The 23,112-nt window shown below is 44.9% G+C and overlaps 1 protein-coding gene across 3 annotated transcripts in view; it reads left to right on the top strand.

Annotated features, from left to right (window-relative positions):
• Akap6 (A-kinase anchoring protein 6) overlaps nt 1–23,112 on the top strand; it is a 387,996-nt gene that overhangs the window by 181,574 nt on the left and 183,310 nt on the right. For 2 of the 3 annotated variants that reach the window (XM_013347205.2, XM_013347211.2), the window contains exons 6-7: nt 16,318–16,414; nt 17,537–17,703. In XM_013347205.2, the coding sequence (XP_013202659.1) occupies nt 16,318–16,414; nt 17,537–17,703 (264 nt within the window). The remainder of the gene's footprint in view (nt 1–16,317; nt 16,415–17,536; nt 17,704–23,112) is intronic. The other variant, XM_013347218.2, reaches the window with a different exon arrangement.

Genomic DNA, 23,112 nt, shown 5'->3' with positions numbered 1-23,112 from the left:
TATTTTAATAAAATATTTAAAATGATGATCTCCATCAATTCTGCTGCTAGGTGGATTTTTTCAGCAGATAATTAATACAACTGTCATTACACCGGGCCCCGTGCTTAGGGAAAACCAGGGAGTAGTCATGGAAAACATTAGGGTGGCTGCGCTTTGGTTCTGCTCAAAGCAGGAATTATAGACCAGGGTACAGGTGATGAACCTCGGAAGGTTTGTGCCGAATGCTTTAAATGGCCGATATCAATTATGAAGGGGTGGGAACCACGTAGCGGAGCGTGATAAAGCGTGGCGAAGAAGCGCGTTGTCATAGGAAACGAAAACTCAGGCTTTAAGGATCTCATCTTTATTCCTTTCACTGATAGAATAAATTGACAAAGGCAAGGAGCACGAAGCCTTGGGTACCCAACTGTGGGACTGATTTCTGCCCCCTTTACACACTTGGAATGTGGATTAAGTCAGCATCGTGTAGTGTCCCATGGACGGCGGCTCATAGGAGAGACTGGAGAAGGACAAAAGGGGGCAAGAAAGGAAGACTTTAGTTCCCCTAGTGTTGTGTTTGGCAGCATGCTTGATGTCACTGCAAGGAAGGTGGCCGCAGGATCCAGTTGCTGCTTGCAGAAAGGCTTGTGGGTGATTGCAGATGGCCTGGTGGTGTGGAGAAACGCCAGTGGCCCTATGTGGCTCTCTTGTCCAGGGGTTTTTAAATGTTGCCCTTAGCATTCAGTTCCCTGTAGAATTCAGTTCCCATCTTTTACAGGGCATTTCATAATCGCAAGATAAAGATATTCAGTGCTTTGTGATGTAAATTATATTAATTAGAATGTCAACTTTTCACTGGCATTGTTCTGACAGAAATTCTAATCTGTGTTTAAACAGGACTATATGAACTTTATTTCACATCAAGTGTGCTGTCTTAATTTTCTTGATTTAATATTTTATGGAAAACACACATTCAGCTTTTGAGGTTTCAAAGGGCACAAGGGCATAAGGGTGCCTTGACTGTAGGTTGCTTATGGAAAGCCAGGTGCGGCGTGCAAGCCGAGGGCGCTGTCCTCTCCAAGCGATGTGCTCTTTGTTGCCAGTGCGTCTTCCTGTCTCAGTTAGAGGGCAGAAATTCTTCCTTGACATCCTTGTGCTGGCCTCACCTCGTTCTAGCCCGAAGCTTCATATTGAGCAAATAATTTGTATTGTTCTGGCTTATGCAGGTGTTACTAACTTCATGTATCTAATGGAAGAACTAATTTTTGAATATTCTCATTCAATTTAAATTGCCACCTCTGTCTACTGCCTTACTCTATGCAGCCTTAATAACTACAGCCCTTCTTAGAGGTGACTACAGGGAAGCCCAGCCATCCACACCTGCCTCTACACAATGTTCTTAGCCCAACACAGGGGTCATTACCCACTTGCTGTGGACCACCACAAGGTCCTTCTTGAGAAATATCTCTTGTAGAGTGGTCCTTTGGGGGGGGGGGGGTTTCTCTGTGTGATCATTCTGGCGGGAATATAGGTGATATTGGGACAGTTTGCTGAGAAATTCTGGTTTGTAGGCCAGTCCACTGAATGCGAAGTCAGTCAGACCTTACTTCTGATGTTCTGAATTTATGTGATGATGTCATGTGTGGTCACCTCTTTAGCCTCCTCTGCACGGTTTGCTGTGGAAAGTTCCAGGAGTCACCGATAGTCACTGGACCATTTCCCAGGCCACTGACCCTAGGACAAGACTCAGTTCCTCTCTGTCCACATTGTCCTCCTGCCCTGGTGTCTCCTACACCTTATTGCACTGAATTAATACTCTTCTTAGTCTTAAAAGGAGGCAAAAATCTGCCTTTCTGTAAGAACTGTACAAGTGAACCTGGGAATTCCTACCTAGCTCACTCTACACAAACTGTTCCTGTTTCCCAATGAGTAAGCAAATGGGTTTTGTGGTGTGACTTGGTGGTAGAGGTCATCAGACAACATTTGTTAAAGCATTTTTCTAGATTCTACCACTCAGTCTTTAGTTCACACAAGCATGAGACCCCAGAGCGATATTCTTCTCTGGTGGAATATGCTGGAATGGCTGGCGTCTTTCAATATTTACTGTAAAGAAAAACAAAAATCAAAACAACAGTTGTACATTTGTATCTTGATACGTAATTCAATTATTTTCCAAGATTGTAGCCAAGGTGTTTTTTTTTTCCAACACAAATCAATTAAAGTTTCACAAAGCCTTCCTGAGAGAGACGCGGGAAGTCTATTTTAGCTGTGGGAAACGGTGAGAAATTGTCATGGTACATCAGCGGTTTTCCATGAGAATTAATCATCTGCTTGCAACCTGGCTGCTTCTTCAAAAATACAGTTCCTATCTTTCTGGAAACTGGCATTTTCAGGAAAATGTCATTTGGGGGTGGTGTGTTATGAGTGCTGGCCATTCTCCTCCGCTGAAGCAGTTTTAGAAGTAGCGCTGGGAAATGTATCGTTGGGCAGATTTCCTTTTCGCTGTCTTTCCGTCACTTCTGTCCCCTTCCTGGCCTTTCAAAAACAGCTTTATTGAAGTGTTTGGCCTGCCCTGGATTGCGCATTTTAGGGTATAAGAGTTGAGGAGCTTTGACAATCTGAACGATACAGACACCAAGCCAAATCATGGTAGCGAGTGCATGCATCAGCCCACCAATGCGTCAGCCCACCCATGCATCAGCCCACCCATGCGTCAGCTCACCCATGCATCAGCTCACCCATGCATCAGCCCACCCATGCGTCAGCCCACCCTTCCTCATGCCATTTTGTAATTCCTCCTCCCAGCCCCTCCCTAAGCATTTGCTGATTTACTCTATGTCGCTCTTCAATTAGTTTGGACTTGCTCAAATCTCACATGTATAAGACCGACCAGCGTGCTCTCTGCTGGGGCGTGAGCCCTACCTGGGGTCCAGCCTGTCTCTTGATAGATATGTCATCACTGTATCTGTCCGCTGTTCTTTCTGTTTTCTTGGTCATAGTAACTGTCACAGGTACATGCACCATGCATGCTTGACTCATGAAGTTCCTGATGAAGCTGTTCCTCTGCAGTCTTTCAGAGTTTGTATGTCTGGATAGAAGCCCAATAAATGAAGTCACTGTGGCTAATGCTCACACGCCAGGGCACGTGGCTCTGCTCGCGTGTGCTTTTCCTTTAAGGAAGTGTGTCTTTAGAGCACAGCGGTCAGGAGTAAGGCAGCAAAGTCGGCCATGCTGGCTAGAGCCTCGGTATGTCCATGTGCTTCTGGGATGGCAACTCTCACCTCCAGAGTCGTTCTCATGCAAGCCGAATTCACCAAACGAGGAGACCACATTGTAGGCATCAGTGCCAGGAAAACAAACTGTGTATATTATCTGGGAGGTTTTTTGTTGTTTTTTTTTTTAAGTCCAGACAAGAGTTGCCTTTCCCTCCTCTCCCCCATCCCCCTGAATCCACACCTCCTCTGTTTCTGTTCAGAAAGGGGCAGGCCTCCCATGGGTATCACAAAACATGGCATATCAAGTTGCAGTAAGACTTAGCACCATCCCTATGTATTAAGGCTGGGCAGGGCAACTCAGTAGGAGGAATGGGGTCTATCTCTCTGGGAGTCTTAAATCTTTGTTCTATCTTACTATGTAGCCCAGGATATTGGGGAACTTGCCTTGTAGCTCAGGCTGGCCACTAGCTTGCAACCTCCTGCCTTGGTCTCCCGAGAACTGGAGTAGCAGCAGGTACCACAGTCGCCTTGAAAAGAAACATTCTTAAGTCAATTTGATACATGGGAGCTGTGGACAAAATGAGGGCTGTGGAGCCAAGATTCAAGCTCCTATAGGTCAGGCGCCACGAGGGCCAGGCGGTTGCTTCGGTGCTAGTGTATGGTGAATGAAGTTGGCTTCTCTTGGGGGCTTTCAGTTGAACAGAGGCAACCCCAGGTCATGTGACATAGTCCTGGCCAGCAAAATTTTTATAGGATAAATGAAGAAGTTCAGTGAAAAGGTTTACCGTGTTCCTAGGGATAATTGGATGGATACAGTCCTCAAAGGGCTTGTATCATCCTGCTGGTTAAAACAAGAGCACAGAGCCTGGGATTTCACAGGAAGGGTAAGGGAGGTTACGGTTAAACCTTAACCTCAGCTGGCATGGGTGAGACCCAGCTTGAGCCTTGCAGGTTGGTGCTGGGCAGGAAGGGAGACTAAATGACATTTTAAATGGCCAGACTTTTCTCTGGGCACCGAAGGTTTGGCTGTGCTTCAAAATAGGAGAGGGAGAGGAATCCTTCACAAATCCCGTGGAGGAAAGGCCAGCCTGGCTTCGAAGAGCTGAATGAGGTTAACGGAGTGATCATGGCGGAAAATAGGCCCGACTGTAGCATTTGAAATTCTAGCACAGACTAGCTGCTATCATATTTCAAAAGCATGACTTTTTGTGTAAATATGACAGGAACTTCATAAAGTGAATGACAGACAGTACAATGGTTAAAGTCTACGGAGAGTCCCTCTCTCACCGTCTCCTGGATATCAGCTCTCCTCGCCTGCTCTCTGTCATTTCAGAGTCATTCCAAGTGTTGAAAAACAACCACACACACACGTGTGCTTTGCTTTGTCCCCAATTTGTATTAGCAACAGGTCAAAAGCAGTAACTATACTATAACTCTATCCCTGTGTATGGCTTGTCAGCCTTTCCTGTATGAGCACGCCATGGTTTATTTTAACCAATCTTTTATGCTGGACATTTAGGTTTTGTGTAGGCCTTTTCTATCTCAAATGATGCTTCTGGGCCAAGTGCTTAGAAATTAGTCATCTTGTTTAGTATGGGTGTGTTCTTACACGGGTAATATCCGGCCAAAAGGCCATTTGCCGTCAGTGTCTGAGCATGCACCCCTCAGTCTTGCTGCTGAAGCTTGTAGGCACACTGCTTACCTTTGTCCCCATGGTAGTTGGCAGGTGATGCCTGTTATACTTCTGGCATTTTTGGTAGAGTTGGTGTTGTCTTCATGTTTGGGGGATTATTTGCATTTTTTCCTTGGGACTGACTGCTCATTACCATAGCCCGTTCTGCTGGGTCCTTGTGACTTCTAGATTGACATGAACTTTTTAAATATTAAAGGAATCAACCCCCTGTCTGTGTTGTGGATGGAAACAGTTTTTAAAGGAGCCATCAAGAAGTGTCTCCTAAAGGGACAGGGACATTTCAACAATTGGTGTCCATGCTTAGGCAGAACCGGGAGGCCAGTGCTGGGTCCCTACTCCCGACAAAAATCACAGAAAAATTCCTGTGCCAGAAAGACCAGCATGTGGAAACTCGTATCTTAGACAGGCAGGAATGTAAGATCAGAGAGTCCGCAGATGAATGCAGAGATGGAGAGCATTTGAGCAGTGAGGATTGTGGGTAAGGTGGGAACAGAGAACAGGAACAAACTGAAGGACAAATGAGAGATTTGAGCCAACAGCTGCTTTTGAGGCTCGCTCACGTTCAGTCAGAAATTCCAGCAGGCGTCTGTTTGCCCTGCTCTAGTCTGTGGTATCCTACACCCAACATAGCGTAGGCAAGACTTGTTTGCAGTGAAGGATCGGAGGCTGCTGTCTCTGGGCGTCACCTGGGCCTCCAGGCAGGGCTAGCTGTGTGTGACAAGGTAGTGTGGCACCATCAGTTGTGGCTGAGTAAAGCACGGCCATTGTCCTTCACTCAGAGTCTATGTAAAGGGAAACATTAAACTGTACTCAGTGGGAAAGTCAGACAGTATGAAGCAGTGTAAAATGAAAAGCAAAACCCTCCACCCTCCCGACTGACCTGGCTAGTCAGTTTGTCCTGTGCTATTTTGAGCCCTTCAGTGTAAGGTAAGTGTATTTTAAAGTTTATGATGTCCGTTCTATTCAATAACTCATTTCCCCAGACATGTTCCCATCGGCATATAAAAATCCAAGGTGCATTTTCCCAGTTCCTTAATGTTTTATCATGTGGAGGACGTGCCTCAGTTTAATTAATTAAATCTTGTCATGGTAGCATTTAAGCTGCCTCCATATCTCTGCTTTCTTTTTCAAATAATGCTCCATGAATATTCAGGCTAACCCTGGTGGAGCATCTCCTTGTCCTTTGCCAGTTGGACTATAGCAGCAACTCAGAAACCCCCTGTAATCAAAGAACTATAGGCTGAGCCAGATCCATGTTTGCGTGTGTGTGAGGGGTGGCTCTCTGAGAGTCCCTGTTTGCGGGTGGACTTTCAAGGCAAGCCTTCTGACCCGTTTTTTTTTTTTTTTTTTTGGTTCCATTTAGTATTAGTCCCTGCAATTTGAATTGGCTGCCACAAGGTGGCAGAGGAGCACCAAAATCCATTTGTTCTTGACTCGCCATCCTTATTGTGTCTTTACCCCAATCTTCATAAACACAAATTGGACTTAACTAGCAATGCGTCTGGTTAAAAGAATGATCGGCATAACTATATGTACCCATTTGTTGCCTCTACTTAGATCCCGATGTTTTGTTTCTGATCAAATTGATTTCATTTCTATCACAACGAAAACCAGTGCATCACCCAGTTTTCCCTCAACACTTCTGACTGTCTTTTGTTTGCCCTCCTGGGTCTACCTCTGCTCCATTTCTTTCTGCTGGAAGTTAAGAAATCACAGAGTTTTTGTTTTTGTTTTTTTTCTGGCTTCCCACCTCTCCTCCTCCCTTTCTCTGCTGGGATGATGGCCAGCTATGGTCTGAGCAAGGGGCGCTTCACAAGACCAGCAGCTACCTTGGGGTTGTGTCACTCAGCTAATGGGGCTCAGTCAGCCGGACTTCAAAAGCCAGAGCTGTGTGTTTGGCTCAGTTGCCTATCAACCCCTTCAGCCTGAGGAGCAAGGCTGAAGTTCCGTTTGCTTGTCCCCCTGAGCTCCTTCCACTTTAGAGCACGGCTGAGTGTGTAGCAGGAAGAGAGCGACGCTGGTTCTCCTCTTCGGTGTCATTTGAAATAATTCCCAGGCTCCAATCCTTCGCTATGGTGGGTGGGGATGCCGGTCTGTGAGGAATTTACAGCGTGTGGGCAGTTTGTTATTGCTTGCTCTGAGGAGGAGGACTAAGCCAAGTGGGAGGCTCCCTTTGGACACGTGACAGTCATAACCACATTCCTGTGCTCACGTGACCGACTCATTCCGAGACCTGTGTGCGCTGCCTTTTCAGCTAAAAGGGAAGTGTAAGGCGTGTGAGAACCGTGCCTTTTTTTTCTACTTGGTTTAAAGACTCTTAGTTCTTAATACTCAACAGTTCTCACTATTCCAAAAATTGTTAGTGCCCAGTTTACTAAGCTATAACTTATTTTTTAAATTAGGCATAATAACCGCTTTTAACTAGATTGCCAGGGACGCCCTGTGTTTAACAAGTACTGCATATCCAGGCAACCTGGGCAGTGAAGAGTTTCCAGACAGGCCTTGCTCTAGGAGGCCCACGTACAGGGTGGAGAGCATTGATTCTGGACGAGGGACTCACCAGAGTTGGGGTACCTACCTAGGTCTTTCCTGATGGACCTCAGAAACAGTTCCCTTTGTATGCATCTTACTATGTGGAATTTTGGAATCTTCAAGCAATTTTTTCTGGTGTAAATAATAAAAACTCCATATCTTTATATTAGCCAGAAAAATAAAAAACCCAAACCTGTTGTATGATGGTTGTGAAGGCGGGGTGGGGCAGCGGGAGGTCGGAAAGACCTTTCTGTTTCAGGGACTTGTGCTTTCCTTCCTTGAATCCTTACAAATATATGGCAGGAATTGCTCACAAATTCTTAAAGAAGTTGCTGCTGTCCCCACCTGCCCACCCTCGACTGTTTGTTCTCTTTTGGCGTCACTACCTAAGGGCCAGCTTGGTCTCATCTGGGCTCATGTGTTGAGTCAGTCACTAGACGCATCAGCTAGGTGAAATGATTGAACGTTGTAAAAACACGTTTGAGCCATTGTGGGTACAAATTCCAACCAACGGAACACGTTTTCAAACTGTGATCACCTATGTCTTCAAGGGTTAAAAATTCCTTAGCTTTAATATTGCTGTTTAAAAGGATGAACTTGGTATGACTAGACAGGATGTTAATGACTTGACATTACAAAAATTTATTAAATTTATTTTTAAAGTGGTTTGGTTCCCCCTTTCAAATGCATGAAGCGTGTGGGAGTTGGAATAGATCTGCCCCAGGCTGCCAAAACAAATTTTTAATGGAACTGGAGTCCTTCAGGGATTGTCCTAAATCCACATAATATTCTTAAGTCCTGGTGTTTGCACTGGGACCTGTGTATTAGCAGATGTACGTGCGAATAATATACGTAGAGCCATCCATCACCCGGATGACTCCATGTTCTCCAGGGCTGGCGCACATCAATTATTCCACCTCGGGGGGTAGAGAGATATTTGGGCTAGCATTGGCCTCCTTTTCAATCAGGGCTTCCAAACAGAATGTTCTGGAAGTCAAATAGTCCCTTCAGACGGAACCTCTGTTTGAGAATGCGCTTGGCCTGATGTCGCCATGCTGAGAAGTCAATGTGATTACCTGTGTCAGGTGTGGAGGCAGCATCCGGAGAAGCAAATGAAAATCCCGTCACTAGGCGTCACCGTCAGCATCCGGGATCTGCCCCATCTATCTACTGCGTGCATAAGTTATTAGCCAGTCTATCAGGAAAGACTGTCAGCCTTGGTGAGCTGCATCTGCATCCACACTCAAAAGCAACTCTTTGAGATAGATTAGAAGTTGCTCGAGGAGCTAGATTCACTTCCAAAGGCTTGGAGCTGTTTTTATGAAATGAAGGGAATAAAGCCTCCTGAGGAGGAATGGGGATATATTTTTTTTTGTGTGTGTGTGTTTTTTTTGTCTGTTTGTTTTAAAGGAAAACAAAGACTATTTTTAAACATATGGTTTTGATTAAAAAATTAAAAAAACAAACAAACTTGGAAGTTATTCCTTCAATGCACAAAGTTCTCTTCTGAAGCTCCTGATGTCAGGGCTGAAGGGACGTGACAGGTTGCTATGTGACCGGTCAATCGGTGACAAAGGTAACCACTTCATTTTGCTGGGAAAATGTACAATTGAGGTAGCGGCTGACCATCTATTTAATTGCGTGGTGAGTGCCATACGATGAGAGGGTAAAGTTAAATTGATGATTCAGGCTACCCCAGCCAGGGTACGGTTTACATGGCAATTATACTGGGTCATCTGAGTGTAATTGGCAAGTAATTTTGTAAGCGAAGGAACATGACAGCTCATTTACATGGTGTTCACTGAGTAAAATTTGGGGACATTCATCAACCACTCTAGAGTGCGGAGTGATTGCATTGATATCCCCTAATGCTGCAGGCCATTGGATGCTGGTTTACGGAATGTCCCCCACTTCAATCGTGGATAGCCGTGTGTGCGCGCGGTTGTGTGCAGTGCGCTAGGCGCTTTTATTCGAATGTGGGTGAAATCACTGCTCTTTTTCTCAGGGAGCTCACGGGTAGGAGACAGACACACCCATCATTTTAACCGAGTGTGGTAAAAGGAGGCTCGGCGCTGTGGACGGATGCCAATGGAGGGCGACTGTGGAGGGTGGAAGATCAGGGACCTACCTTGCCAGGGAGGGTGACACCAAATTGAATTATGGGACTTTGATGAAACAGTTCTTTCCAGGTAGAGGCCTGGTGAGAACAGAATCCTAGGAGCCACTAGACTAGGGGGTGGGAGACTCTCAGAGCTGACCTGACAGGACCTGCAATCAGATAAGGCCTGAGTCTGGCTAGCTATCCAAGGACTTAAGAAGAGGTGGGCCCTATCTAGCTGTTTTGAAGATAGACCATTTTGTATAGTAACAATTACTGTGCTATTATGATATACTCGGCTCTATTCTCTGTGTATCAAGGGATATTTTTATCTTTACGACCACCCAGAAAATAGGCACAAAAATCCCTTTTACAAATGAGGGCACTAAATAGACAAAGGTTGCCCGAATTACAGAGAGTGGTGGAGGAGCTGGGCTTTGAACACCCCTATCCAGTCCTGAAGGCCTTGCTCACCACTAGCACTAGCCCATCCCATGCTGTTGGCTTCCTTAGCACAGTCCGCTGGGATTCCAGACTAACTCTGTCCTGTGCCCGCTGTGCCCTCTAGGCTCTGAGCATGCTGCCAGGGCGGTGACTTGCCATTCTGCTCAAAGTCACATCTCTAAGTCTGAGACAGCCGTGCCTGTGTTGCCGCTAACATACAACAAAGGTGTAGCTTTGAGGGAGGACAGGCCAGAGACCTCTGTAGTCAGCCTCACAGGTGAAACATTGAGGGCTGGGAGCTAAGGCGGTGTCAGTGTGGAGACGTGTAGATGGAGTCGGAAATTGGCTGGGCTCGGTGATTGATGGGGCGTGTGGATCCTGTCGGTACACCCTTGTGTCACTTCTGATTTCTAACCATTATGCTGGAGAAAGGACTTTTGGCAAAAGAATCCGAGGAACAGGGAGGTTCACACTGCTCCCTGTTAGCTGAGCTCTTAGATTCCTGGGAAGAACTATGTGGATTCAGGATAAAAGTCAGAAGAGACTTCCCCAGAGGCGGCTAAAAATAGAAGGGACCGTCCAGGGACAGAACCACCCTGGGGTAGATGAGTGGTTGGATGGCCTTTGGGAATCTTCTCTCTTTGAATATTCTCTAGTTTAAAGTAAATAAAACTCCTGTTTCCTTTCCTAAACTGCATGGATGAAAAAAAAAAGATAAAAATCAAAGTATTCAAGGGCTGGAAAATATTGAGTCCAAACACCTTGATTATAGATAAAGGAAGGAAGCCCCGAGGGCTACATGATTCATCCAAGGACACCACTCCAGGAGGAAGACAGGGTCATTGGCTTCCCTTCCTTTTGTTTCCAAAAGTAACATTTTTGTCTTGGGTGTCCCTGTGGTCAAGCCACTGGTAGACATTGGCACAAAAACAACAGAGACTTGGCTTTTGTCTCTAGGGAAAGTGGAGTATTGACAATAAGGGGTGCCTGTCACATGATGACTAGGACATTGAGCAAAATGAGAAAATTGAATTTAAACATTCCTAAGAGGAGTTAGAGAGATGGCTTGGTGGGCAAGACCATTTCACTGGCAAGTGTGAGGACCTGAGTTCAAATACTTGGTAGCCACGTAAGAAGCCAGGCATGGCTATATATGACTGCAGCCCCAGCACTGGAGAGCAGAGTCCCAAAGCTTACTTGGCAGGCAACCCAGCTTAAAGGATGAGCTTTTGGATCAAGCGAGGGACTCTATCTCAGGGAATGAAGAACCAGAGAGTAAGACATGTCATGTGTTGCCCTCCGCAGAATGTGCACGGGCCTGTGACTGAACATTCCTGTACATACAGCACACACCTATACCACACATATAAAACATACACACCAAATCTCTCTCTCTCTCTCTCTCTCTCTCTCTCTCTCTCACACACACACACACACACACACACACACACACACACACACACACACACAATTTTTGGAATCCCTAGTCATTCCCACCCAGTTCTAACACGTTCCATTGACTGTCTCTGAGTCTTGCGACCCTACGGTGATATTGTTTTCACTTAATGCTTTGGAAAATCCCCGGAAACATAACCTGCTTCATGAGATCTGACCATGGTAACTCCTGAGCCCACTGTCCGCAAACGGTAACATTCATTACCCAACTTTGTCCTTGCAATGAGATTGTTTACATACTAACATCTATAGTTTTATCACTATAGTTCTGAGTCATTTTGGATTGTGCAGTCTACCTGTGTGGAATTGCCTCATCATCATTTGAATTGTTTTATAATATCTTACTTTCAAGAGATAACTGAAATATTTACTGAAAGAACTCTCATTCTCGACTCCCAGCATATTTTAAAGAATTTATTTTATATCATGAGCAACTGTATATCTAGCTTATGTGCATGGCTTTGTGGGGCAGTGAGCAGGAGCCACTGAGCTCCTCATGGTGATTATAACCTGCTTCCTTGCCAGGGGCCCTCTGAGAGTCCAAAGAGCGCTTGTTTGACCAGGGACAGAGCAGGTCCTGGGCAGAGAGACAGTAAGTGACTTCAAGCTGTGGCTTTTCTAACTAAATACATATTTCCCCCCTGCCCTTGTGCAAAGGCCTGCTCTCGTTTCCTGAGGGAGTGAGAATCTTTGTGTGAAGAAGTATCACCAAGTGTCTCACTCGTCAGCGTGCGCCCACCATCTCTTCAAGTGACAGCAGGAGTAAGTTCATCAGTTCAACGTGCCTTTCACATTCAGAGACTCCTGACTAATAAAATCTGGTATTTATCATCAGAACAGCCAAAGAACTGGATTCTGGCACACGCTGCTCACACGCATGGAGAGAAACTTGAAAAGACAGAAGATTTGCTCCAATTTTCTTTCTTCTCTTCATCTAGAAGCAAAAGCATACCTTTTTTCAATTAAAAAGAGTATGAGCACACGGAAACATCTGGCCCGTATCATCACGGCAGCCTCCTAGAATGGCCTGCTTTGCCTCCAGTGTGTCCTTTTGAAAAATCGAGTCTGCAGCAGCCAGCAAGTGCTTCCTAGCTCGTAGGTCTGCAGCAGCCACTGCCATCCCTGCCATATTCCTCATGGCTCTTTCATGGTCCTGAGGGTCAGCTCCTGTGTGGTCACCGTTGCTCCCTACCCTGCCTGCAGCCTACCCCAGCCACATGGAGCACTCAGGGGTTCTGGACTTTTGCTCCCCAGAGGACATCTCTGGACTTGTAGGCCAGCCAGTTCACTCCTTATAATCTCTCTTTAGACTCTGCTGAGACTGGATCTCATGGGCTCCCACAGCCCCTGTCAGCACTGGTCTTTTATACTTGGCTAGTGTAGTAGGTTTTAATTTAAACAAACAAACTTGAATCTCATCGGACAAGGCTATTATGGCTATGATTTCTCAATTTTGCTTGAGGCAAATAGCCCCACCACTTTGTATCACACAAAAGATCCCAATCACACATGTAATCTATGCTAGGCCATTATTCCTATGACCCGGTGGACTAGACTATGTGCACTGCTAACTTATATTTATATAATCTGGTAGGGGATTCTCCATAAATATATCTATTGTATAAACCCATGCCTTAAGGAAAAAAAAACAAAATCCCCTCAAGAAAGATTGTGTGGCTCTTTTGGTCACTTGTGTGGCTTCACAAATGTACCAAGACTCATGGTGCTCGTTGGACCTGGCAGATGCAGACAGTACCCACGTGGTGACTGAGTGTCTGTTACCCTACAATGCTAGGAGGATGGAATAACATTGAACATTTAAGCCTTTGAATGTGCTCATTCCCCCGTCTCCGGTCCGAGGTTTTCCCTCAGACACGATCATTTCTGTGCTCCATTGGGAGTTCCTTATTTCATCCCATGGGCATGCATGGTCTGCTTCATCATGTCTGATCATGGCTCAGGTGTAGCAATGGGCATAGCTGAATTTCCAATTCAGATTCATACAAGCCGATCATGCCAGATGTAATTACACCACTGCCCATTGGTTAACTCATGGCAATCATTTTGATAATCTAGCCATTGAATCTTCTTTTAAAAAATGTTTTGGAAAATGACATATTGATTGATTGATTTTGTGTACATGGGCGTGGGTGGGGTGTGTATAACATGGTGGGGATCGGAGGGCATTTTTGAGGAGGTGGTTCTGTCCTTATACTAGAGATCATGGTCGAGTTATCTGGTTTGGTGGTAGGAGCCTTAACCCTCATCAATATTTTGCTTGTTTAGACACTTGATTTATAATTAACTAATTATTTTCCTGTGTGTTTATATGAGTGTGAGTATGGAAGCCAGAGGAAAATTTGCACGAGTCAGTTTTCTCCTAGTGCGTGGGTCCTAGGGATTGCACTGAAGGCGCCAGGCTGGCTGGAGAGTGCCTTCGCCCACAGAGTCATGTCTCGGCCCCTCACTGAGTTTTCCTTCCTCTGGTTCCTCTCTTCTCACTCAGCTGCATGCTGCTTTAAGGACACTGGAAAAGAGTCGGCATTCCCTTGGATCTGGGCCACTATCTGTGGGACATTTCACATTATCTCAGTGACACAGGATTCTGGAGCGTGCCCTTGCCAGTGCCCTTGCCACAAATTCAGTCCCTAGAGAACTCTTTGCGCGGTCAGGGTGTGGTACAGATGTGGCAGAGGGATGAAAGATGCCGTAGGTATTCTGGAGAAAATACGCCAACGGTGTAAGGATGGGGGCGTGTCCAGCTATCAGGCTAAAGAAAAGAACAGGAGAAACCGGACCCTTCTTTAGGGAGCGGTGGGGGCAACACCCAGAGGGTTTCCTCAAGAATGTTTTAGCAGCCTGACTAAAACATTCACTGACAGTTTCGTTTATGTGCCGGCTGGGCTGCCTTCTCGGGGACCTGTTGCAAATTCCTTGCTTGATATTATTAATGGTTAATGGGCACACCTGAAATCAAGCAATAATGTACCATTTGCGTAATAGTTATATTAAATGGTTCTTTTATACAACATAGAGCTTATCAGATTATCTCGCTCCTATTAACGCATGTCTCATCTTTGCCAATTTCCTTATCGGATGTTTCCACATCATCCCCAAGTGCAGCCGCTTCCAGCTGCGGCGGCACTGTCTCCTCCGTTTCAATATATCGAGGTGCCAGCCTCCTCAGGGTCTTCCCTTCTCTCTGGCACGGAGGCACAGGCCCGCTGTGCCTCTTGGGAAGCTGGTGGTCACCAGCCGTTTGATACAGGCACATTCGGAGTCAAAGACAGCACGAGGCAGAACTGATAGTGATGTGGAATTTTTACGACAGGCTTCTTCCTGAAGTCTGGGGCTGCTGAATTAGTCTCAGACGTTTCTCTTTTTCCTGCTCCCTTTGCTGAAACTCTAGTCTGTGTGGCGGAGCCCCAACACACAGGGACAAAAAGCAAAGGATGCTATGCTTCACTGTAAGATAATAAACATTTAGTAATCCAGGGACACTGCCTTCATTGGGCGGATCAGAGGTTTAGAGGAGGCTGAAGCAATGGCGCAGCAGTTAGCTAACATTTGCTTGCTCTTACAGAGGAACCAGGTTCTGACTCACAACCATCTCTAATTTTATGTGTGTGTGGGGGGGGAACTCCACGCTCTCTTCTGGCCTTCACAGGTACTGCATGCCCATGGTGCCACAGCATACACACAGGTAAAATACTCCTACACAGAAAATAAAAACATCTACAGATTTTTTTTTGTTTTTTTGTTTTTCGAGACAGGGTTTCTCTACAGATATTTTTAAACAATTATCTTTAAGAGGAAGGGTCAAGATTCCTGACCACTGTGTATTTTATTTTATTCAAATGCATACCTGTAGCCGAAGGCACAAATGGGGAAAAAAAATGCAGAATGATGTGTTGGGAGCCAGATAGTGTCCTTTCTAGAACGTTAGCTGTAATGATACCACATCTTCTGAAGGAAGGCTGGCTGGCACAGTTCGTCACTTTGAATTGCTTTAGTCCAATCCTTATCTCTATGCTGCGTCTCGTATTTCACTTCCAGGTTTTCTTTTCATTCTGATTCTGTCTTTGGTACTTAAAAAAAATGTTTCTCTAGAAAGTAAAGAACAGCTTACATTTAACTCTGAGCATCCAAGACAACTCACTCTGTACTCGCCAAGTTCTGCTGCCCATTAAGGCCAAAATCCATGCTTATTGGTCCCCAAGTCTCCAGTGGTGTTATAGACCACACGCAGTTCGTGAATCACTGAGTTGAAGATCCACTCTCACAATTTATGATTATCCAGCTCTTCAATTCAAATTAAATCCAGTGTGGAGTTAACACAGCCTGTGTCATGTATGTTTAATATAAAGTATAGCACAACATAGCTTTTAAAGACAAAGCCCAGAAGGCGCAGAAACCCTAGTATAGCCCCTAGCTGCCCCTCTCCATCCGGTGCCTCATGCAAAGTCAAGGAACAGAGATGAATCAAACCATGCTGTATTAGTGGATGCATATATGTGCGCATCAGGATTCCGGGTTTTTCTGCTGACAACTTCTATGGTTTCATAAGTACTTAAGAAAAGCTCGCAAGTGCAGGTGGCAATTCATTATATTTTATCAAGGACGGCTACTCTCGATAGAACCTATGGGGTGTGACTTTTCATAAAAACCTAGTGAATTTCTAGATTTGTTGAGCTGCTTCCAAACAGATGCGTACTGCTAATCTAACGGAAATGTTTAGAGCCTAGACCCCAAATATCAATAGCTTTTAGTATTGCAAATTAGTCTGTCTGTTGGGTAAATTGGGCTGTGTGGTTCTCTATTCAAAGCAGCAAGTGATTCTGCACACGTGTTTTGTGCATGACCGCCTCACTGGAGCCTGACGGCTGTGTGCTCCTTTGCAGAGTTTCAAGTTGAATGTGGACAGTCACTGTGCTCTCAAGGAAGCCGTGGAGGAGGAAGGACACCAACTCCTGGAGCTCATTGCATCGCACAAAGCAGGTAAATCCTCCTGAAATATTGTGGGTCTTTATGTCTCCAGACTATTAAGAATGAAGAAGCATTGCTGTAAATTACTGCATATATTCACTTCCTTATGTATTATTAATATTTACATTATCAGATTGACCTTCAAGATTTATAAATGTTTCATATACTGCATACAATGCTGTGATACTTATACGATGAAATAGTGCCTCCAACCGCCTGTTCATTTTATTTGGAGCTTACCATTCGCCTGAGTTCCAATTGAAATCCCATTCCCGACAACTTCACGTTGACATGCTTTTTGATGTAGGAGCTCTGGAAATAACGTTAAGATAATGAGTGAGAGCCGTTCTTACAGACACGGTGCGTATGCACTAGGGTGTACATAGAGATCGCCATGGAGATAAGGCAGACTGTCCATGGACATCTGATTATTTCTGTGCCAGTTCATGCATGCGGATGTGTGGCATATTCTCTGTAGGCCTTTGCATCAGCAGAGGCTTAGGCCTTCAACCAGTTCTTAGTCCAACACAGATGCATTTAATGAAGAATGTATTATAGATTTTAAAAAAATGTTACATGGTCCTATTTATCCTGATAATCAAAGACCACAAAACAGGATTGGTTAAAGCTTGCTTGTTTGGTTTTTTTTTTTTGTTTGTTTGTTTTATTTTATTTTGTGTCTTTTTTTTTCCTTTTTGCTTACTATTTAAACAGGAAAAGAATAGCATCAAGCAGATGTGTTGTGTCAGAGACCACTGTCTTGATTCTGGCCCATTTGCCGTATTTCCCATTGAATTACCTGCATCTATTTTCAGATGTCCATTTGATCAACACAGGGCCTTGTGCTGCAGGTGCCCAGCTCTAGTCCCAATGACACCGCTCCATCACATTCTGTTCTGCACACATGATTTCCTCCAACCCAAAGTCTGCATCGGTGTCTGCATGTGCTTGTCCCGTGTTTGTGCTGTTCTAGCTCAGAATCTCTGGTCTCGGTTCTGAGGGACAAATGGCGGGTAGCGGTAAGGTCACTGGAGAGCAGAGATGTGGCTGGAAAGGGCCGCCTCGCTTTCTGTGTGATAGACAGAAAAGCAGGCAAAGATGCAGCGGGACCCACAGCTTTGCTTTCCTTTGGAGAAGGACTGAAGGACATGCTGAAGATGATTGCAAGTCAATGGAAGGAGCTGCAGAGGCAAATCAAACGGCAGCACAGCTGGATTCTCAAGGCTCTGGACACCATCAAAGCGGAGATACTGGCTACTGATGTGTCTGTGGAGGGCGAGGAGGGGACCGGGAGCCCCAAGGTAAGTGGCTTGAAGTTTGCTTTATTTCCCGTATTCCTGTCTTCTTTTGAACTAGGCGCCACTGAAGTTTGCTTTCCACCCCTAAGGCTCTTCGTTTCTAGTGAGTAAACTTTGTAACTCCTCTCCCTCTGACTCCCTCCGTGTGTGTGTGTGTGTGTGTGTGTGTGTGTGTGTGTATGCTGAAAACAAAAGGCGAGAACTTTCAAGTTTTCTAGGAAGCAGAAGGGGGACAGGATTCTAGGAGTGGGAGAAAGGGGGGAGGCATAAAACATTTAGTAAACAAAACATAAAGCATCTTTAACATGAATAATCAGAATGGTTTTAAATTGTTTTGTTGCAACTATAAATCACTATAATCAGTGCAATCACTCAGCTCTGACATCCATTAGCCGCTTGGTTACAGCAAATTAACAAAGAAGGGAGAAAGTGATTCATTATCTCATTCCTGTTAATGACTATCAGATGCATTGCCTAATTAGGGGATGGTCATTGTAGTGCGAAGAAGGTCATATGCTTTGCTACAAATCTTTTTGCTCTGAGTGTAAGTTTTCCATAATGGCACACGCACCGAAGGCAGCAAGTATTTTAAAAACGAGTATTGGCAGGCTTTGATTATCCATTTTAGATTTACAAAATCGTCTTGGAGACATAGGCCACCAAGCACCAAATGAAGTGCCTGTTAGTGTAGCGTGCTCTGGTCGTAAAGGTGAATCCTTTAGCCTTACCATGTCGAGGACAATTTTATTAATTTGACATTTTCATGTAGTTTCTCACTTTGTGAAAGGAGTCCAGAAATCTGTAGACTTGGGACCAGACCTAGTGTACCACGGAGGGAAGCAGATGGAAAAGTTCAGTTTCTATTCCTGGCATGGACAGAGAGAGGGACATCGTCAAATCCCATTTCCTCAGCGTGGCCAGAGCAAACTAGCAACTGCTTTGCCCTCTGAGACTCAGATGCTTCAATACAAGCAGAGCTGGGACCCAAACCAGCCCCACAACACTGTGACCATGCAGCCAGCAGGTGGAAAGCTCAGAGGACCTCTCTTTATCTGTTGGAAAAGAATTGAATGGCAAGATCAGTCCCTCCGGAACCTCTACCACCGCACTTCAGGAAATACTCGAAGAAGGGAAGGGAAGTGGCTTGGCACAAGAGCACATATTTTAGGAAGGGATGTGATTAGAGGTTCAAAGCCGCAGCTAAAGCCAAGGACTGGCGTGTAGTCATCAGACTTCTCTAGGCAGAGGAAGCAGACCGCAGGGGGAAGTTGATTGGCCAAGGCTTCACTGTGGAAGAGGGGCAAAAACTATCAGAATGGGCACGACTAAAATCTGGGTTGTGTCCTATTTCTTTAACAAAAAAAGAGGGGTTGGGGTGTGGCCTAGAGGTAGCGCACTTGCCTAGGATGTATGAGGACTTAGGTCGCATTGCAGACACCACAACGAGAGCGCAAGCATGCTATAGCTACCTCATTCAGCATCCTCTCCCAGGTTTCATTGGCGTACTGAGAACAAAAGGCTTATTTTCTGAATTAATGCACCTCTGTCCTGTAGTACTTTCCTGTCCACACACAAGCACACATCGTATCTGAAACAATGACAAGAAGAGATTGTGTGTTGTGGGATCGACACATAGGGAACCTGGGAGCTGCAGAGGCAGACAAACCCCAGGCCTTCCGCTGGTACCAAAGTTAGTTCTCTCTTCACCAGTCTGGGCTGGATTCCACCCCAGACAGACAAACACACTCACATTCAAGGATGAATGTAATATACATGCAAGGTTAAGCTGCTCTGGAGAAAGATGAGATGACTATTTCTCCCTATTTGTTTAATGTTTATAAATTGTTTCTCTCAGACTTGGGGCAAGTTGAATACCAGGGAGGTGGAGACTCCAGGTTAGACCCTCTGAACGAAATGACTACCGTTTGCCACTAGGTGTTCCTGAGGCGATTACCTGGCTTCTCTCTCTCTCGTATTTATTATCTGTAAAATAAAGGCAACGGGGCCAACAAGATGTTCAAAGGACAGAGGCACTCACCATCTGGCCCCTTGGCCTGGGTTCAGTCTCTGGGAGACCCACACGGTGGGAGAAAAAGCTGATGAAGTGGTCTCTGGCCTCCACATGTGTACTGTGGCATGCAGAAGCCAAGCCAACCTCTCTCTCTCTTCTCATAGAACATAATGATATATATATATATATCATTTTAATATCATATTATATATAATATTTTATCATATCATATATATTTTAACTTTTCAAAGGGTAAAATTATAATTCCTGCTTCAAAGATCTGCAACACGGATCCTTTTAAAGGCCTCAGAATGAGAGGTGTTCTGCGTACTCAGGACACAGAGGCTTAGGATGGCTGAAGATGGAGGCCAGCCTGCCCTTTAGGTGAGCTTGAAATCAGCAGATGACATAACAACGGTGCTGAGGCCAGAACCTTGACCGGAATAAATCTTCAATAGGGTGAACTATGATGTCAAAGCCTTCCTATTCTAATGACACAATAGGCAAATAATTATAATGGATTTGATAGAACGCCAATAGAAACTGGTTCAAGATGCTATAGGTAGATGGAGAGGGGCCTCAAGGAAAGATCTGGAAGGAGCTGACTCTTTGAAATAAGGGTAGAAGAGTGTTTGCCATGGTCCAGGTAATGGGCAGGGGGACCAGCATTTTTAAAGACTTGATGTGAGATGGTTGGTGTGATTGGAACCCAGAACCATGGCCGGGATGATTATGTTCGGCTGTCAAGGTCTGTGCCAAGGCTCCCGGTGTCACAAGAGTGACCTTTAACAATTGCCAGGATCCAAGTCCTAAGGACAGACATGCATATTGCATAAGAATTTTATCTTGTGTCAAGCAGTGCAAACTGAATCAGGCTGCCGGTGAGTCCCTCCAGCCGGAGAGCAAGCCTCTGCTCCCTGTCCTTCACGGAAGCCTTCTTCCCATGACGTGACCTTGCTCAGGTCACCCACAAGTTGCACCATGAGATGCATCCCCAAGCAAAGCGGTATGATCATCCGTTTCATCTTAAACCTAAAAGAGAAACTAAAATTAAAACATAATAAAAATAGTTCCAGAACTTCTCTTAGGTTTACTTCAGAAGCTACTGGGAGCTTGAGAAGCATAATAGGAAATCTAAGGAATATATCTGGGGGGTATTTTCTTTTTTACCTTGTTTGAGAGACTGCAGAAAAGGGCTTGGTCTTAGAAATCTTGTAAAGCAGGAGGATAGGAGGAAATTCAAAGACTCTGGGCAACGTCTCCCCTAGGACCAGGCAGCATACCTTATTTGTTGTATTTCATTTTTTAAAAAAGTGTTTTCCCAGGACTGCAGGATCTTTTATACTGGGAAATAGCGGAATACATCAGTTCTAGAACTACAGCTTCAGCATGCACATCCAAGAATTTAAAATATGCTTGTAATTATGTATTTTAAGAAAGGTTGATAAAAGTTTCTCACCTTAAACTAGAGGCTTCGTATTTTAAACATTTCAGTGATGTGCAGCAAGGAGGATTTCAAAATATAGTGACTACCCAATGCCTATCAAATGCTGTGTTTCTTTTTTTGACCTTTCAAGGTAAAAGCCAGGCCATCCTAAAGAAAAAAATATTAATTGACATCATCTCCTTTACGTTCCCACGTGCCCTCTTTTCTCTTCCGATGCTAGCATCCTTCAGGACTTAGAATCAGGACCAGGGTCTTCCTGCGTGACTTACCCAAGTTTGCCTCACTAAATGTAAGCAACACTGGCTTCTTCATCCTTTCAAAGGAAACAAACGGGTCTCTAGAATCCAGAACACCTGCAGATTTTATTGTAAGAAATCCAGAAACCTTGCGGCCATGACAGACACGGTGACCTGACCTGGTTCCAAGAAGCATCTTCATTTTCTCAGCGAAAGGATGCTGGTGTTGGGCTGTTGTGGACTCCAGGGATGCTGATCATCCCCCTTCTTTGAGGGTCTTAGATTGAAGTCATCCTCCTTTGGAAATGGGTACCAGACTCCAAAGGTCATCAAGGATATCAACACAGCATTAGCTGGAGAGCAAACTCACAGATACCTTTGAATATGTTTGCTGGGGCCTACAAATGACAGTTTTAGCTACTGCCTTGAGATGGGGATTTGTGCTCCTTTTGACTTGGGGAGTCAGTGGCTGTCGGACTTGTCTTCAGATGTTGAGTGAGGGAAGTCCAGGCTTAACACACACTCTGGTGTATTTGTTTGCCTGATGCCCAAGTCTTGACCCAGTGCTTAGGCAAATAAATTATGTGTAACTCTACTCAATGAAAGAAATATAAAAGAGTGATTTGGGGGACACATTAAGAAGATGCTCTCGGTATTACAAGATACCTTTGGGATAATATTGTAACCTTTTGGTATTGTTTTGGAATATAGTTTCATCCTGAATCTGTTGAAGCATCACCGAGACCAAGCATTGTCCCTGCATTCAGCTCTGTTTGAGCTAATGGACATATGTACTTAGTATGTTCTTTAATAGAAGTTCTTCATAAAGAGCATTAAGGTCATAAGTGGGAACCACATTTATATATTGTCAGTTCCTGTACGGAGACACATTCATATTAAAAGCTACTCAAGACTCCCTCCTTTTTACCCAAAGCAAAGAAAAACATAGCTACCTAATGTCAAAAGAAAGTGGAAACAAGATAGTAAGATTCAGTTGTACCTAATATGGGGAGAAAGACAACAGGCAAAGACCTAGCTGTGTGTTTATTGAGTGCTGACAGGAACCTCTGTCCAGTGCTGAGCCGTACACGAGAGAAGACATGCTCCCTTGCTCAGTGGTCTTATCATTCATGTAAGCACGTAGTGTTAACACCTTGTCTAACGTGCTTTGGGCTATCTTAGATCTAGAATAATAGATCACCTACAATTCAGATCATCTTAATTAGGATGTTGGCAAGCCTGAAATGGAACAGTGTTCTTGATGAAAGCAAATGAGTAGGAAGTGCATTGCCACTTTCATGGCATCCGTGCGGAATCCTTCCTGCAGCCAGCTCTGATGCAGACCTTCCTTGCTCAAGTGTGTAATCATAGCTCTGCCTTGAGAACCTAGGGAGAGCTTTCCCCTACTGCGAATTTGTCAATGACCCCTCTTTTGTTATTGTTAGGGCAACTTTTGTCCCAAAATGCGTTTTGAAAGTCAGAAAACAAGACAAAATACCTTTCTTGAAGACAAGTGTGGTTACTAAATTTGTGATGAAATACAGTTTTAAAAAACGTTTCTCTAGTGCTGGGCGGTGGTGGTGCACGCCTTTAATCCCAGCACTCGGGAGGCAGAGGCAGGTGGATCTCTGTGAGTTCAAGACCAGCCTGGTCTACAGAGCTAGTCCCAGGACAGGCTCCAAAGCCACAGAGAAACCCTGTCTCGAAAAACCAAAAAA

Source organism: Microtus ochrogaster, chromosome 1 (genome assembly GCF_000317375.1).
Source record: "Microtus ochrogaster isolate Prairie Vole_2 chromosome 1, MicOch1.0, whole genome shotgun sequence".
NCBI lineage: Eukaryota > Metazoa > Chordata > Mammalia > Rodentia > Cricetidae > Microtus > Microtus ochrogaster.
Note: the sequence above shows the minus strand (reverse complement) of the source record. Positions and strands in the feature narration are given on the sequence as shown.